General features: G+C 49.2%; 1 protein-coding gene across 2 annotated transcripts in view; it reads left to right on the top strand.

Moving 5' to 3' along the window:
• Positions 1-18,258, top strand: part of PTPRU (protein tyrosine phosphatase receptor type U) — an 86,372-nt gene that overhangs the window by 54,994 nt on the left and 13,120 nt on the right. For both annotated transcript variants that reach the window (XM_055397569.2, XM_055397571.2), the window contains exons 15-19: positions 163-320; positions 10,808-10,998; positions 11,695-11,770; positions 12,252-12,328; positions 17,867-17,903. In XM_055397569.2, the coding sequence (XP_055253544.1) occupies positions 163-320; positions 10,808-10,998; positions 11,695-11,770; positions 12,252-12,328; positions 17,867-17,903 (539 nt within the window). The remainder of the gene's footprint in view (positions 1-162; positions 321-10,807; positions 10,999-11,694; positions 11,771-12,251; positions 12,329-17,866; positions 17,904-18,258) is intronic.

Raw genomic sequence — 18,258 nt, forward strand, 5'->3', positions numbered from 1 at the left:
TCTGGTGAGCAAAGGTTGGGGCCAGAGTCCCTTCAGCATCCAGAGATGCTTCTAGTCTGGCTCCTGGCCTCAAGGCCCCTGACTGCCGGGTCTCCCCGTCCACCTCTGGGTGCTGTCCTGTCCAGCTGAGCACCCATGTCTCCCATTGACCCTCCTCTGCAGGAAGCCAGTGAACATGACCAAAGCCACCGTCAACTACCGCCAGGAGAAGACCCACATGATGAGCGCTGTGGACCGGAGCTTCACTGACCAGAGCACCCTGCAGGAGGATGAGCGGCTGGGCCTCTCCTTCATGGACGCCCACGGCTACAGCCCCCGGGGTGAGTGCCTGCCCCTTCCTTGTGGCCCCCAGGCGCTCCTGCCCCAGACTCCTGAGCCAACAGCACAGAGCCCCCCATCAGCGGATTCTGTAACACCCCGAACCACAGGACTAAGCATCCTGCTGGGTACCAGCACGGGCCCTGGGGATACAGAGAAGGCACTGGTGTTATCTTTGCACTGGAGGAGCTTTAGGAAAATCGAGGTCTTAGACGCAGATTCATCTGAAAGGAGTGTGAGTTCCCATGTTATTTGTGAGAAGTGTTCTGGAGACTCAGAGAAGGGAGCGCTGCTGCGGAGTCAGAACCATCTCCTTCCTGCTGTGTAAAAGGAAGTGCTCTGGAGTTAGACCTTGGTTTGCACCTCAGGTCCCCTGAGCTGTGTGACCTGAGGCAAGTGGCTTAACCACTCTGGTTGTCTGCTTCCTCATGTATAAAATGAGGATGAAGATCATCTCTGCTGGTGGTGCTGCTGGGAGACTAAATTAGAATGTGTATAGATCATTTAGTGCTATGGCTGGCCTGTAGGGAGAGGAGAGTGAGTCAGCTGTATATGCTAGGAGCTTCTCATCAATCGCTTCATCACACGTCTTTTTATTTGACTTAGTGCTGATTTGTACAAAAGGAAATAGAATATTTAGGAAAATCATGAAGTCGTAATAATACAGTAAACACTGGTGAAGCCCACTGGTGAATTTGAAAGTCATCTGAATGCGTTTCTCATAGTCCCTACCTCCCTCTTAGATGTAAATATCCCCTTGAAATTTATGTATATAACTTTCTTGGCTTTTGGGGGGTAATTTTTGCCATGTGTGCATGTGTCCCCAAACAGTGCATTCTATAATTTCGCTCATTTCTGAGCTTGATAAAAATGAAATTGCTCTCTATTTTTCAGCTCAACACCATATTTCCAACATTTACCCAGGTGGATGTTTTGCCATAGTTCATTTATTTTCTCTGATGTATAGTTTTCCATTGTATGAATATATCACAATTTATTTCTCCATCCTGCCATCCACGGGCATTTGATTTGTTCCTGGTTTTCTTGTTATTACAAACGAGGCTGCTGTGAATGTTCTTAAATGAATCTCTAGATGCACCTGCACAGCAGCTTCTGGAAATAAGAGCTGCTGGATTATAAAGTATGTGCTTGTTCTGCTTTCTGAGACAGGGCCAAATTGTTTTCCAAAGCGTCTTTGCCTGTGTTCATTCCTAGCAGCAGGGTGTAAGAGTTTCCATCACTCCACATCGAGATCAAAACTTGCCAGGGTTCTTCACTTTTGCCAAACTAGTTTGTATAAAGATGGTAGTTCTCTATAGTCTTAATTTGCATTTCTCTGATTACTAATGAAGTTGAGCATATTTGCAAATCATCATCGGCCATTCAGGTTTCTTCTTCCATAAAATGCCTGTTCATGTCTTTTACCTAATTTTCTGTTTGGTTTTCTGTTGCTTTCTTAGTGGTTTTTAGGAGTTCTTTATATATTTAGGATGAGACTCATTTGTCTCTTATGAATTGCAAATATCTTCTCCCAATTTGTGGCTCATCTTCACTGGTTATTTATAGTGTCTTTGGATGAACAGATTTTTGTGTCGATTTAGTCAAGTTCGTCAGTCTTTTCCTTTTTGATTTCTATTTTTGTGTTTGTTTAATGAATTCTTCTATATGCAAGGTCTGAGACATTTTTTACTTTTTTCTAAAACTTTTAATATTTTGCATTTCACTTTTACATCTTTATCCATTTGTAGTTGATTTTTGTGTGGGATATAAGTTATTATTTTTTTTTCTATAGGGAAAACCAACTGTCCCAGCATCAGGTATTATAGTTACATCGATTTTCAGAGCCACCCAGTATCATATATCACATTTCCATATATATATGGGTTATGTTTTGGCTCCCTGTTCTTTATCATAGGCCAGTTTGGTGATTCCTGTGTCAGTACCAAACTAGCTAATTACCGTAGGTATCTAGGTCTTGATATCTGAAACATCAAGCCCTCCCAACCCTGTTCTTCACCAGGGATGTCTTGGCTATATTTGCCCTCGTTCTTTTTCTTACAAATTTTAGAATTATCTCTTCAGATTCCTTGGAAAACTTTGTTGGTGGAATTTGCTTTGATTCTAAGGATTGGTTTTCATTTTGTAAAACTGAAACTCGGCATCCATTAAACTCCCTGCCCCCTGTCTTCTCAGCTCCTGGCCACCGCCATTCTCCTTTCCGTGACTTTGATTGCTCTGTCTCATATAAGTGGAATCACGCCGTACTTGTCTTTAGGGACGAGCTTATTTCACTTAGCGCAGTGTCCTCAGAGTTCATCCGTGTCCTAGCATCTTTTAGAACTGCCTTTTAAAAAATTGCTTTCTGAAAAAATTAATTTTTTTAGCTTTTAGTTTTTGGCTGCACTGTATGGCATGAGGGATCTTAATTCCCTGCCCAGGGGTCATACCTGTGCCTCCTGAAGTGGAAGCTCAGAGTCCTAACCACTGGGCTGCCAAGGAACTTCCAGAATTTCCTTTCTTTCTAAGGCTGAATAATAGTCTATCGTATGTATATACTCGCTTTTCTGACCCATTTGCCTGTTGATAGACACTTGGGTGGTTTCCAAGTTTTAGCTATTGTGAATAATGCTCCAGGCAAGAATACTGGAGTGGGTTGCTATTCCTTTCTCCAGGGGTTCTTCCCGACCCAGGAATGGAACCCAGGTCTCCTGCACTGTAGGTAGGTTCTTTACTGTCTGAGCCACCAGGGAAGCCTGCTATGAACATGGGTGTATACAAATATCTCTCTGGGTCCCTGCTTTCAGTACTTTTGGGTAAATACCCAGTAGTGAAATTTCTGGATCATATAGTAGGTCTATTTTTAATGTTTTGAGGGCCTGCCATGCTGTTTTCCACTGTGCCTGCACCATTCTGCATCCCCCCTAGTAGAGCACAGGGGTTCCAGTTTTCCCCACATCCTTGCCAGAACTTGTTTTCTGTCAAAGAAAAAAAAAATTTCATAGCAGCATCCTCACAGATGTGAGATGGCATCTCGTAGTTCTGCTTTTCTTTTCCCTGATGCTGGAGTGATGTGATGTTGAGCATGCTTTCATGAGTTTATTGGCTGTGTGTGTACTTTATCTGGAGAAGTTTTGAATTGGGCTGTGTGTCCTTTTGCTGTTGAGTTTTAGGAGTTCTATATTTTATCTGGGTATTAATCCTTATCAGATAAATGATTTGCAAAGATTTTTATCTCATTCTGTGGGTGGCCTTTTTAACTCTGCGATTGGCGTCTTTTGATGAACAGATGTTTACACTTTGGTGTTGTCCATTGTGTCTGTTTTTCTCTTTTGTTGCTTATGCCTTTGGTGTCATAGCCCAGAAATTCTTGCTAAATCTGATGTCGTGAAGCTTTTGCCCTATGTTTAGGCCTTACATTTAGGTCTTTAGTCCTTCCTGAGTTAATTTTTGTGTATGATGTTAGATAAGGGGCCAACTTCATCCTTTTGCATGTGGATGTCCAGTTTTCCCAGCACACGTGGGGTACATTTTTAGAATATTATATTTCAAAGTATTGGTCATGTAGAGAAATGCAGTTGATTTTGGTGTGAATAGATATTGGTCTTATATCTACCCACCTTGATAAACTTTCTTTTTTTTATTGAAGTATAGGTGACTTACAGTATTGTTAGTTTCAGGTATATAATATAGTGATTTGATATTTTTATAGATTATACATCACAGAAAGTTATTACAATATTATTGGCTATATTTTCTGTGCTGTATATTACATCCCTGTGGCTTTTTAAATTTATAACTGGTCGTTTGACCTCTAAATCCTTTTCATCTTTTTTGCCTTTCTTCCCACCCCTTTCCCCTCTGGCAAACCCTCGTTTGTTCTCCATGTCTGTGAGTCTATTTCTGTATTGTTATACTTGTCTATTTGTTTGACTCTTTAGAAGCTACTCATAATGTCATTTTTTCTTCCTTTAGTTTGTTAGTGAGGTGAGTGACAGTTTTAGATTTTACTTTTTTTCCCTTTTAAAAAAATTATTTATTTTTAATTGGAGGACAATTGCTTTACAATATTGTGTTGATAGATTTTCTAATGTTAAAATAACCTTCCATTCCTGGGGTAAATTCAACTTGGTCTGATGCGTATTATTTTTTTATGAATTATTGGATTTAGTATAATTATAATATAGTTCAAGATTCTAAAGCTGTATTCCTCAGTGGGATTAGCCTGTACTTTTTCTTTTTTGTGTTATCATTGTCTGGTTTCTGGTATCCAGATTCTACTTGTCTTATAAAGTGCACGGAGATCTTGTCTCTTTTCCTTATCACAGAAGATTGGAGTCATTGGCTCCAACTCCCTGAAAGTTGGGTGGAATTCATCTGTGAAACCAAAAGAGTCCTTTTCTTTTGTTTTCTTTATGGAAACATTTAAAACTTTTAATTCAATTTATTTAAAGGAATAAAGGGCTATTCAAGCTTTCTATTTTTTCAAGACACTTTTAGTGTTATATTTGTCTAGGAATGTGTCCATTTCATTTATGCTTTCAAGTCCATTGACTTGCATTTCTGCATGATGTTCTTTGTGACCTTCCCTCATTAAATTTAACTACAGCCCTGCATGAAGAAGTGAAGTGAAGTCGCTCAGTCGTGTCTGACTCTTTGTGACCCCATGGACTGTAGCCTACCAGACTCCTCTGTCCATGGGATTTTCCAGGCAAGAATACTGGAGTGGGTGCCATTTCCTTCTCCAGGGGAACTTCTCAACCCAGGGATCGAACACAGGTCTCTCGCATTGTAGGCAGACGCTTTACCGTCTGAGCCACAAGGGAAGCCCTGCATAGGAGCTGTTAATTGATTCTTCATCCTACAAACAAGGAAACAGGCGCAGAGAGGAGAATCACTTGTCTGGGTCAAACCGCCAGAAGGTGGCAGAGTCAGGATTTCAATGCAGGTCTTTTTGAATTGCAAATTGCTGTTTCGGCTGTCTCGCAGGCTTGGTGGACTGGGCAGGATTTGGGTTGGCAGAGACGGGGAAGGAAAGGCATCTGTGCATGAGGAACAGCATGTGTAAATGCACGGAGGACACCCTGGTGAGGTCTGCTTGGGCTGAAAACTCATGTGGGTTTTGGGGGGAGTGGGAGGTGGGGGTGGTGTGGGCACACATCTTGCTGCTGAGTCCTAGGGAGAGACGGAGAGAGGCGGGAAACACGGGCTCTGCACCCGAGGAACTCACTCACTAGTTGGGAGGTGAGATGGACCCAGGAGATTCAGCACTGGGCTAACTGCTAGGGGAGTAGTGGGGACAGTGTGTTGCCACAGTCTTGAGAAGACACACCTTTGGGCAGGGGAGGTCAGGGTTTCAGCTGAGATGGATAAGATTTGATGGATGGTGAGGAGGGGTGGACACTGAAGGCAGGATGCTGGACACAGGGGGAAAGTGTGACGGCTGGGAAGCTCAAGATGTATTCAGGAGACTGAAGCTCAGTCTTAAGGCTTCTCTCTTTCTTTATGCGGCGTCCTGGTCTAGCCGCTACTTTTCTTTTCCTAACAGTGAGGCCAGATTTTTGTGGTTTAGAACCATGTTGATTAGAAGCAACCTCAGTATGGAAATTTTAAATAGGGACTTCCCATGCTGAGTAAATGTTGAGCTGGGATGTTCCCAAGTTGTTGGAATGTGCCCCTGTGGATTCTGATCCTGCCCTGAAACCCTCAAACCCTCTGGGTTTTCATCCTTCCAGAGCTCTTGACCACTATGGGAACCAGAGGGTTCTGGCCAAATAGTTTGTCAAATAAATGCCCCTTATTTGACACCGCAAATGCCCTCTTATCAGGAAGAGGAGAACAGAGGAAGACAATAGGATCCCTGAGTCAGATGGGCCTAAGTGTGAATCCTATGCTGCCGCTTAAGGAGCAGGTCACTTAACCCTTCTGGCCTCAGAGTGGGTTGCTCTGCCCTCCTCACAGGGATCTTCCTGACTCAGGTATCAAGCCTGTGTCTCTTATGTCTCCTGCATTCTCAGGTGGGTTCTTTACCACTAGCGCCACCTGGGAAGCCCATAAAACTGAAAGTGTCAGTCACTAAGTTGTGTCTGACTCTTTGTGACCCCATGGACTGTAGCCTGCCAGGCTTCTCTGTTCATGGAATTCTCCAGGCAAAAATACTGGCATGGGTAGCCATCCCTCCAGGGGATCTTCCCAACACAGGGATTGAACCAGGTCTCTTGCATTGCAGGCAGATTCTTTACCCTCTGAGCCACCAGGGAAGCCCCTATGTAATGGGGGGATAACAAAAACACCTACATCATAGGGATATTCTAAGGATTGAATGGCTTAAGAATCATGCCAGGCATATGAAAGCCCTCAGTACGTTAGATACTGTTAGCTATTGTTACAGGTTGTGTTTCTTTAAAGTTGCTTGCTAATTGCAAATAGTGAAGGAGAAGTATAGAGTGCTGTTGGTTGCATAACTGGTGGCCTGTCTTCGTCAAGGGTGGATGGGATTTGGGAGAGTGCCTGTCTTTGAGGGAAGTCTGAGGATCCTCATTTTCAAATGAGGAAACCAAGGTCCAGAGAGGTCAAGTGACTTGAGTCAGAATTCACATTCAGGCTTCTCTGACTCCACACCCAGTGTTCTTTCCTCTGGGCCTCCAGTCCTCCCCGCAAAACATCAGCTGCCCAGTGGTTCAGTTCAGTTCAGTTCAGCTGCTTAGTCGTGTCCAACTCTTTGCAACCCCATGGACTACAGCACACCAGGCCTCCCTGTCCATCACCAACTCCCAGCATTCACTCAAACTCATGTCCATTGAGTCGGTGATGCCATCCAACCATCTCATCCTCTGTCCTCCCCTTCTCCTCCTGCCTTCAATCTTTCCCAGCATCAGAGTCTTTTCCAGTGAGTCAGTTCTTCCCATCAGGTGGCCAAAGCTTTGGAGTTTCAACTTCAGGATCAGTCCTTCCAGTGAATATTCAGGACTGATTTTCTTTAGGATGGACTGGTTGGATCTCCTTGCAATCCAAAGGACTCTCAAGAGTCTTCTCCATCACCACAGTTCAAAAGCATCAGTTTTTCAGTGCTCAGCCTTCTTTATGGTCCAACTCTCACATCCATACATGACTACTGGGAAAACCATAGCTTTGACGAGACAGACCTTTGTTGGCAAAATAATGCCTCTACTTTTTAATATGCTGTCTAGATTGGTCATAGCTTTTCTTCCAAGGAGCAAGTGTCCAGTGGTTATTCCCCCAAATTATCCCCACAGTCATTATGGAGCTGGAGAAAGCCAAGGCCAGCGCCTGAGTGCCCACCTCGAAGCTGAGGGCTGGCTCTTACCTTCCGTCCTCTCATCCTTCCTTTTAGGGGCTTCCAGCTGTGTGGGCAAGCTAGTCCTTAGGATCTGTTGGGGAGTGTGTGTGTGTGTGTGTGTGTGCGTGCGCACGCGTTAGAGAGAGAGATCCCAATGCACATGAGTTTGAGTGAACTCCGGGAGTTGGTGATGGACAGGGAGGCCTGGCGTGCTGCGGTTCATGAGGTCACAAAGAGTCGGATACAACTGAGCGACTGAACTGAACTGAGAGATCCCATGGGAATGCGTGGGTGAGAAGAGTAAGGACATGTCTTCTCTGGGCCCAGGAAATGGAGTGTCTTCTTTGCAGCATCATCATTCATCATCCTTTGTCCTCTGGTGATCTTGTTTGGAGAACATCTTGTGTTGCTCTTGGGCTCACCTAGAAGCTGCCCAGATTTGTCTCTGACTTCCTCCCAACCACTGGGGGCATTTGCTGGTCCTCAGCCATTGCAAGATGATTCCGTACCTACTTGTGAGGCCATAGCAGGGCTTTTAGCCTTTCAAGATCTCTGAGGTGAGCTGCTGGATTTTGTGCCTGGAGAGCTCCCTATGGAGCTGTCAACACGGTTTCCATGAAGAACACTTAGTACCCCTTCATCTCTGAGCTTTTTGAGCCAGCAGATATCTTTTTTTGCTTGAAATTGTGTGTTTGCCTTGTATGCTTGCTGTGGATGCTCTTTAGAATTGTCATGTCTTAGACCAGGATCCAATGGAGAAGGACCCAGGCAGAAAGGCCACCTCTTGTCAACCATCGGGCCTGGCTTTCTGAGACTCAGGGGGATCCTCCTTTTCCCGGAAACTCCCGATGGTGTCCACAGCCCCATCTGCAGGTGCTCATGTGCCAGGCACTGGGTGGGTGCTGTATAAGCATAATCTTGGTACAGAAGCTGCCTGCAGTGCAGGAGATGCAGGAGACCTGGGCTTGATCCCTGGATCGGGAAGAAGGGAATGGCAACCCACTCCAGTATTCTTGCCTGGAGAATCACATGGACAGAGGAGCCTGGCGGGCTACAGTCCACGGGGTCACAAAGAGTCAGACACGACTGAAGTGACTTAGCATGCATGCACATTGAATATTTATATCATCATATTGGAGAGTAACAGTTTTAATCTTTATTTGCTGTATGAAAAGGGAAATTTCTGGAGAGTAAGTAACATCCCTAAGGTTACATGCAGAGCTGGGATTTGATCTGAAGCCTGTCTGACACCAGATACCGTCTTAATCGCCATAGTATACTGTATTCCCCTGAGGATATTTCATGAAACAAACAAACCGTCTGTGGTGAAAGACGGAGGTGGAACCTTGCTATTCCCACCCATCTCTTGGAGATTTAAAATACACACTAACTTGTTGGAAGCCCTAGGAGGTTTCACAGGGGAAAACAACCTACTTATTTTTATTTAAACCAGAATTTCACAAACTCCTTTAAAACACAGAACCCCTCCCTATGATCCTTCTCTTTGTTGAATACGTGAGTCAGCTGGCATGACCAGTATTTTCTGGAACACACTTGGGCAGCCACTACTTTAGGCAAATCTCTCCTCTTCAGATCTCAGTTTCTCTACCTGAAAAATGAAGGGCTTGAGGCATTTGACCACAATGTGTAATGGGTGGGCTTCCCTGGAGGCTCAGACCGTAAAGAATCTGCCTGCAATTTAGAAGACCTGGGTTCGATCCCTGGATAGGGAAGATGCCCTGTAGAAGGAAATGGCAACCCACCCCAGTATTCTTGCCTGGAGAATTCCATGGACAGAGGAGCCTGGTGGGCTACAGTCCATGGGGTCACAAAGAGTCAGACATGAGTAACTCACACACACACACACACACACACACACACATATACGTGTGTAACTGGTACGTGGCTTGCCCTCCAGCTGTAAGCAACTGGAAATCTGGATAAAACATGTGAAACAGTTGTTTTCAGACATTGGGCACCAGGCAGTCCACCAATGATTCCTGAGAGAAGCAAAACAAACCAAAGTGCCTTCCTCGCATCGCCCCTCTACCTGGAGGCAGCTTTCAAACCTCGGCACAGGAAGTGGAACCCAAGCAGTGCCCGCAGTCTCCCCGATTTGAGGAGGCAGAGATTGGAAGTTGGGGAAGTGGAGCTGCCCGGGGTGGGGTGGCGGTGTCTGTCTGGGTATTGCGTTCATTCTACCCATTAGTCAAGACTGGGAATTAAGAGTCCAGACCTGAAGGATGGATATGAGTTCACTGGGCATCAGGGGAGAGTGGGGCAGAGGAAGACCGTGTGTGAAGACTTGGGAAGGGAGGCCCCGCTGGGAGTCCTCCACCTGCCCCTGCCAGCTCAGAGCTGGGCAGAGAACAGTGGTGAGACATTCGGAGAAAGCCCCTGCAGAGCCAGGCCAGGAGGAGGGAATACGTGCCGAGTGTGTGGGAGTAAGTGTTGGAAGCTAGGTGTGGCTGAGCAGGGCTGTTCCTCCATCCCAGGACCTGACCTGGGGGACCAGGGTGGGATGTTCTTGGGGAGGCTGGCCAGGAGAGCTGGAGAGTGGTGGTCCATAGGGAAGGGATGGTTTTCCTGGGTGTGGGGCAGGGTGAACCTCTCCCCCTGCTCTCCATGGGCTGAGCTGCCGCACAGGCTGACAATGGAAATGCTTGCGCTGGAGAAACGCCTCTATTCAGGTGCTTCCCGTTCATCTGTGGAGGGGGTGGTGATGGCAGCTAATTTCAGGACTTGCTTGTCTTTGAATGGGGTGATTGCTGGGAGTTGTCACTGTTCCAGATTGTTCCCTGGGAGGGAGAAGGGGAGGAAGGAGGGGATGTCGTGGGCTCTGCTGAGTGCTGCCCGCTGCAGGCAGTGGGTGAAGTCACAGAGGGGGCCCTCGCTGGGGAGCCCGGGAGGGTGAGGGATCCCAGCTGCAGGGCTGGGCCAGAAGGACCCCCAGAGGTCACATGACCCGATCCTCTCATTCTACTAATGGGAAGACCGGGATGCCCGAGGGAAGGGGCTCATCCAGGGTCACCCAGGAGGCCCAGCCAGCTGCCTGGCTCCAGGAAACAACCCGGGCATCCTCCACGCTGGCTGTGCTCCCATCCCCGCCTCAGCCCCCCTGAGTCCGTGGGGGGTTCCCCCGGCTGGGGCCTGTGCACATCAGGAGCCCCTTTTCCCTTTCTCTGGCTGCAGGAGAGCAGCGCGGCGGCGGGGTCACTGAGGCCAGCAGCCTCCTGGGGGGCTCACCGCGGCGGCCGTGCGGCCGGAAGGGCTCCCCGTATCACACGGGGCAGCTGCACCCCGCGGTGCGCGTGGCCGACCTCCTGCAGCACATCAACCAGATGAAGACGGCCGAGGGCTACGGCTTCAAGCAGGAGTATGAGGTGCCTGGCCCCTTCCAGCTGGGACCCCTCGCCAGGATCTCCCCTGGCTCCTCCTCACTGTGGACCCTGGCAGCCCTCAGCTGGTCCGTGGATGGATCCTTGTCCTGACAGTTCCCATCTCAAGCTAATTTCTTGACCTTGACCTTGGCCCTAATCTCAGCCTGACCTTGTTTCTCCCTCATCCTAACCCTGATTTAAAAAGTGTCTGAATCTTATGTTGGTCTCTGTCTGGACCCTGCCAGGATCCTTTTTCTATCCCTGATATGGACCTGACCACCAACACTGACCCTGACCTCCAGCCCAAACCCCAGTGTGACTTTGACCCTAACTTTCATCGTAAGCTCCGTTTGAACTCTGACTTGAATCCCATCCTACCTCCGTCTGGACTTATTTTGACTCTCACCTTTACCTTCGACCCAGCTCAGACCTGGATTTGACCTAAAACTGACCTTCATTCTGAAATGTCTCTGAACTATAATTACCTATTTTCCCCTCTTTTTCTCACTACCCCCCCCAACACTGCTCGGTATTAAATTTGGTCCCTCACATATAAAGGAATATACAGACTTTATCTCAGGCCCCAAGTTTAACCCTGGCCCTTACCGTGGTCCTACCTCCTTCTGCTGACAGAGTTGGATTCTTGGGAAGGGAGGGGGCTTCCCTCCCCCCACTAACTACCCCTTTCCCTTCTGGCAGAGCTTCTTTGAAGGCTGGGATGCTACAAAGAAGAAAGACAAGGTCAAGGGTGGCCGGCAGGAGCCCATGCCTGCCTGTGAGTCCTGCGGGAGGGCCTGCGGTCTGGGGCATGGGTGGCAGGAAGCAGGAAGAGGGAGAAGAGCAGAGTGAGTCATTTATGGGGGGCCTGTTGCAGGCCAGGCTGTGTGCTGAGCACCACACTCCTCGTCTGACTTAGTGTTCTCAGCAGTCCTGTGACGCGGGATGTTGTAGGACTCCCACTTTACAGATGAGGAAACTGAGGCTTGGGAGGTTAAGCCCCGCTCCCGGGGTCACACAGCGGATACTTGCTGTAGCAGCACAGGGCCTTGTTGACGCTGCACCCCCGACTAACCACTGGCCTGTCCTACCTCCAGCAATATGGAGGGCCTGCTGGTCAACCCTGAGTCTCTAGGTTCCCTGATTGCCCTGCTTGTGCCCCGGCTCTGGCCTCCAGGAAGCCTCCCCCGCTACTGCCCCAGCGCTGGGTTCCCCAGTTCAGCCCCTGCCCACCCCATGGCCACGTGCTCTGTTTCCAGATGATCGGCACCGAGTAAAACTGCACCCGATGCTGGGAGACCCCGACGCCGACTACATTAACGCCAACTACATAGACGTGAGTGCCTCGCCGCGTTGTGTCCACTGACTGGCCCTGGCCGCTGCGGGCTCTCTGTCCAGGCGGGGCGGGACCTGGCAGGGAAGAAGTCGGGGTTCACGTGGCTGGATTTCTGAGTGCCCCCACCTCCTGCAGTCAGTGCCAGGGAGCTCAGCGGAGGGGAGGACAGGGTGAGCAGCGGCTATCAGGAGGGCTTCCCTGGGGTGGGGTGTGAGTGAAGCAGAATGGAGGCAAGAGGGCAGACAGCCAGGCCTAGACGTGAGGACAGGTCCCCTCTTGGTGAGGGGCCCCGAGGCTGGAGGTGGGTTTCTCATGGCACACAGTGAGGCTGAGTCAGGCAGGGGCTGGACTGTGAAGGCCTCGAATGGCAGGCTGAGGAACTGGGCTTTTTTCCTAGGGGCATCAGGGAGCATTGGAAGTGTTGGACTGTGACAAACTCAGGTTAATTGACCATGTACTGTGTGCCAAGCACTGTGCTAAGCACTTTATGCCAAATATTTAATTGTCTATAATCCCAACAACCACCCTATGCTCTGGTCAGCATCGTGGCCTCACTTTACAGTTGAGGAAAACTGGGGCTCAGAGAGGTGAAGCTACTTTTCCTCTAGCAAGTGGTCAAGAAGGGAGCCGTATCTCAGCTGGTCAGGGTCTCCAGAGACTTTGCTGCTGATGACAAGGCTGTCCTGCCAGCCGCAGCAGCCACTGGTCAGGCTGGACCAGAGGGAGGGGCCGGAGACAGGGCAGGCAGCCAGGGGGGCCTGGGCTTGGGTGTGAAGAAGAGGCGATGAATCCGCTCCCCAAGTGTGGATGAGAGTGGGACAGGACAGGCCCAGGGACGCTGATCAGACTCCCTGACCGGCAACAAGTCAAGTGTGCAGAGAATCACTTATTCATTCATTAGATGTTAAATATATTTTGAGCATCTACTGTGTAGCAGGCATCGTGCTGGCCACCGGGAATACACCTGTGAAAAAGGAGACATAGTCCCTGCTTTCCTTGAATCTGTAGACTCTAGCTGGGGAGGCTCATAAACATACAAGTAAAATGAATTCAGGTTAGATGGGCAATCACAGGCCAGGAAAGAGGAATGAATGACTTTCTGAGCATCGTACCGCAAAGGTAGTGGTGGGGTCAGCTTTAGCTGTGTTGGGCTGCATGGAGGCAGAGGGCTTGCACTGGCTTTGGGTGGCTGGAGAGGGAAGGAAAGGTAATCTCAGGCAGGACCGGTGTGCCAGGTCAGAGGTGTATCCGGGAGCGGGGGGCGATCAGGGACGGCGGAGGTGACCTCTCCTCTCCTTCACTTCCTCCTGGTGGCCAGATGCGCTCGCCCGTATTTGCCAGAATCCCTTGCTTTCTCCCCCACCCCTCCCCCACCCTCTCCCCAGGCTGCAGTATGGTCCAACCTGGCCTTGCTTCTCAGACTTGGGCAGCTTTGGGGACAGGGACAAGGGCCTCGCCTCAGGGTCCTCAAGGCCCTAGTCGGCTTCTCCTGGGGCCCCGCCAGGGCCCTGCCCTGCCCTTCTCTTGCCCAGGCCCGGCCACCCGTCACTGCTCTGCCACGCCTGCTGGGCATCACCCATTGCAGCCACTCCTGTGCTCCGCCGTCCACCTCCATCTGCCTCTGGCCTAATATCTGTCTCTTTTGCTTTGTCCTGTTCCCTCACTGGAATCATTAAGATTCGGATAAACCGTGAAGTAAGTATCTCTCTCCCGTTCCTCCTCCTCCTGTCTGTCTGACCGGCCGGATCTCTGGCTGCCTCTCTCTCTCCCTCATCTCTGTCTTCCTTCTCCTCCACTTGTGTGCCCAGCACCAGCCGTCCACTTGAGCAGCCTGGCCCGGGGCCGCCGGGGCTGAAAGTTTGACACGACCCCTGTTGTAAAGAGTGCCCTCCATCTCCTCTACCCTAAGGGGGACCGGTAGCATCCGGGTGCCTCCCCAGGCCCTGGCCACCTCCCCGGCCACCACCTCTGTGGCCTTTCTCCCCAGCTCCCTGTGCCGATGAGTCCTCATTAGCCATACCTTCTGTGGGTCTGGGAGGGGCCGGGTGGAGGAGCTGCCCTGGATGCCCTGACCCCCACTGCTTGGGGATCCGGGCCTTCCAGGAAGCAGGGGTGGCCCCAGGCACTCCCCTTTAGTAGTAGTTTCCCTTGTTCCAATCCCTTTGTGGTCAGTTTGCTTGAAACTCAACCCTCACCGCTTTGCCCTCAAATTTAGCCCTAATTTGAATGTTTTATTTTGGGGGAGCAGTTGGGTATTTTATCTTAAAAAAATTGTACTGTGTTTGGGCCTTATAAGAATTAAAAAAATTTCACCTAGCAGTCCTCTCATTTGATTGTTTTAATATAATTTTTGTAATAGTTGATACCTGATGGGATTGTTTTTTGGGGTACCTTGTCTGTTTTATCTTCTTTTTTCTTTTACAAATGTATGTCTGGCTTTTTTCTGATTGCAAAACTGCAACTCATTATTAGACTTTCAGACAACGTGTATGCGCTTGGGACCGTGCACTAATATATAATGCGTAAGGTAGGTCCCTGCTGTCGCATCTGCTGGAGATGACAGTTCCTTATGTGCTCCTGGATACCCTCTGCCTTATTCTGAGTTTCTTTACACAGCGGATTTGTAAAGTTGCTAAACTTACATGGAATATTAGACCCACAGAAGGCAATGGGTGTACTCAGCCTTAGCACCCCCGTTAGGAGGTGATGAATATAGATCATTATATATTTTTTTTTACTTAAAATTTTTTATTTTATTTTAATTTTTTTGGCCACACGGCGTGGCCTATGGGATCTTAGTTCCCCAGTCAGGGCTTGAATCCGTGCTCCCTGCATTGGGAGCGTGGAGTCTTAACCGCTGGACGGCTGAGCAGGTCCTTAGATCATTATACGTTTTTACATCTCAATCTCCATATAACACATTCATTTAGTTGTTGCAAGACTCTTATGAAATACCCTGAGGGGACATGGCGTATTTCATTTTCAAAGGCCTATTACCAAAAACATTATTGGCTGCGTATGTGCTCGTGCCAGGCACTTCTAGCACCTCATATCATCTTTGCCACACTCTATAAGGTTGAGACCTGTATTTGGCAAATGACAAAATTGAGGCTTAAAAAGACTGAGTGGCTTACTCATGGCCCCAAGGCTCTGGATTAGCAGAGCTGGGGCCTCAGATGCAACCTGAGCTTTGTACCCTTACATGAGACCTCCCAACCCTGACGTGAGACCCTGGATCTCTCTCTTTGGGGGCATTGGGATGCCCCAGGGGCCTTGCCCACTGTGCAGGTAGTCAGTCTCCTAGCTCTGCCCACTCAAAGGCACCAGGGAGGGGCGAGTGTCTGCCCACAACAGGCTCCTAGGACATGCCGATGCCCCAGAGTCGGAGCATCCCTGTATCTAATCCTGGTCTCTAAAGCGGGTGTGCCCAAGGTGGTCTCCTTATCTTCCTTTAACATCTGATCATTGAAAACTTTCCATTTCACTGTCCTCTGTGTGACGTAATTGTGCAGTAATGCACATGTGCAACTAAAAAGTGAATATGCAGATATTGAAAGCCATCTTTCTGAAAAATTATTGAGCTGTTTGCTGTATGTGTTGGTTAGCAGTTGGGTGCTGGCAATATGCTGGGCACTGGAGTCTCTGGCTCTCGTGTGAGAGTCTCAAGCAAACTGGCTTTAGGTGGAGTAGCCTATTCCCAGCTTGACTGAGGCTGGGGGTGGAGCACAACACTGGCAGCACCTCTGCTGAGCACCCCCTCTGACCCCAGTTGCCCAGCAGCTCCCCTAAAGACATGAAGCAGAGGCGTGGCTGGGGTGACGGTGGGGAGTTAGGCTAGACCTGGAGAGGTTCCGGTAGTGAGGGCTGAGTGACTCTGGGAGGCTCTTCATTCTTGGTAACTTTGACTGTGTTTTGGTCATTTTCATGGGAACGTGTAGGTATACAGCACGTGCGTGTCTTGGTATTGTCCTCATATTCTGGAGGAGAACAGAGGCTTCCAGAGTCAGAGAGCCTGGCTACTCCAAGTGTGTTTTGAGGCCCCGCCTTGGTACCACCTGGGATCTGGTTGGAAACGCACGATCCCAGGCCCTGCCCTAGACCATCTGGATCTGAATCTGCCTTTTAACAAGATCTCCAGGAGATTCGCATGCACACTGAAGGCTGAGAAGTGCCTGCGTGGTGCCTAGAATCACACAGTTACTGTTTGGCAGCAGAGACCCAGCTCAACCTGACCCAAGACTCGTATTCTTAACTCCTGTCGTACACTGCTGTCTGCCCAGTAATTCCTGATGTTCACACCACTGAGATCTTCAGAGATATTTGTTGACGTTTAAAGTGGCAGCAATAATAATGGCGACTCTTGATTAACTACTGGCTTTGTGTTTGCCATGTGCCAAGCCCTTAATGTGTGTAACTTTACCCTTCACAGCAGCCCAAGGAAATAAATACTGTAATTATTCCCATTGTAGAGATGCGAAAATACCAACATAGAGAAATAAAGGAATTTGCCCAACACTTAGCAGGAGTTGTGTAGAATTGGGATTTGTGTTCTGGCAGTCTGACTGCAGGGCCCCTTGGGCCTGGGAAGCCCACCGGGTCAAAGGATTTGCTGGGAGCTGTGTTGAGGGTGTGAACTTGAGGCCAGTGGCTGATCTTGGTTGTTTCTCTTGCACCAGCTCTGCAGTGCCTCTTACTTATCCCGTGTCACCTGCATTGATTCCTTGGGTGTCTCATGTGGGCAAGATCTCATAGGCAGTTCCCACTTCAGGGTGGGAGTGGAGTCTGGCTGGTTCCACTTCTCAGCCTGGGGGCTCTGGGGATGGAGGATGAAAGTAGCTCTTGGCCTCTTTGGTGGGAGATAATACAGGTAAAGTGCTTAGCACAGTATGTGTCCATAACAGGGCTTCAAACATGTATTATTATTTTAATAAATAACTATGTAAGTTATTTATTACTGCTATTATCATTATTGTTGATTTTGAAGATTTTAAAAAACATTTTATCTAAGGGCCATGAGCAACTCCTGTGCTCACTTGCCCCTAACCTAAAGCCTTCATTGGGCCACCCCAAGCCCTGGGTGACCGGGTCGTGGGGAGGGACATTGCCCATTCTGGTTGCCCTGAGCAGGGCTGAGATAACTGACAAGACCCAGCCTGGGGCTTGGGGTTGCTTAGGGTCTCTGGGGCTTTGGGAACAGGGTAGGGTCACCCTGCAATGTATTTGTCTCCAAAGAGCAGCTGGGTTATAAGCAGATTATGGACAATTATCCCCAATTATGAAAGGGGAGACCCTCTAGGCCCATGAAGGATCATGTCTTCCCTTGGGTCATGTAGCACAGATGGGTTTAAACCTACGACCCTGGTATCCAGACTGTACTTCCTTCCTTACTTGGGGATGGGCAAAGGACAGGTCAAGAGGGTGGGGTACTTCCCTGAGTGGGGGCTGTGTGTGCAGCTTCTGGGAGACGAGGGCAGAGGGGCCTGAGCAAGTGAGGGGCCAATCCTCGGAGTCTTAACATGCCCTATTCTCCTGTTCCAGGGTTACCACAGGTCAAATCACTTCATAGCCACTCAAGGTACCTGGCACCTCTGCCCATGTTCCCCCCACCACGCCTGCCCCAGTGCTGAGTGCCCTCTGCCTGCCTTCCCGCCTTCCCTGCTGATCTGCCTGCCTCCCTGTCTGCCTTCCATCTGTCTGTCTGGATCTTCTGGAATCTGGACATTCATATTTGTTCCTTCTTTGTGTTTGTGTCTCCCGATGTCTGCTGTCTGCGTGTAGCTCCTGGTCCACCTGTCTGTCTGCATGCAGAAGGGTCAGCCAGCCTCGGTCCTCATGGGTGTGGACTGTGCCTCTTGGTCTGGGGGCTGCCTGGGTCTCTTGGGCTGTGTCTTATCCTCTCCGCTGTCCATCTGTCCATTCCTCCTGGAGGC

Source organism: Moschus berezovskii, chromosome 2 (genome assembly GCF_049115385.1).
Source record: "Moschus berezovskii isolate FMDL1 chromosome 2, NW_MosBer_1.0, whole genome shotgun sequence".
Classification (NCBI taxonomy): Eukaryota; Metazoa; Chordata; class Mammalia; order Artiodactyla; family Moschidae; genus Moschus; species Moschus berezovskii.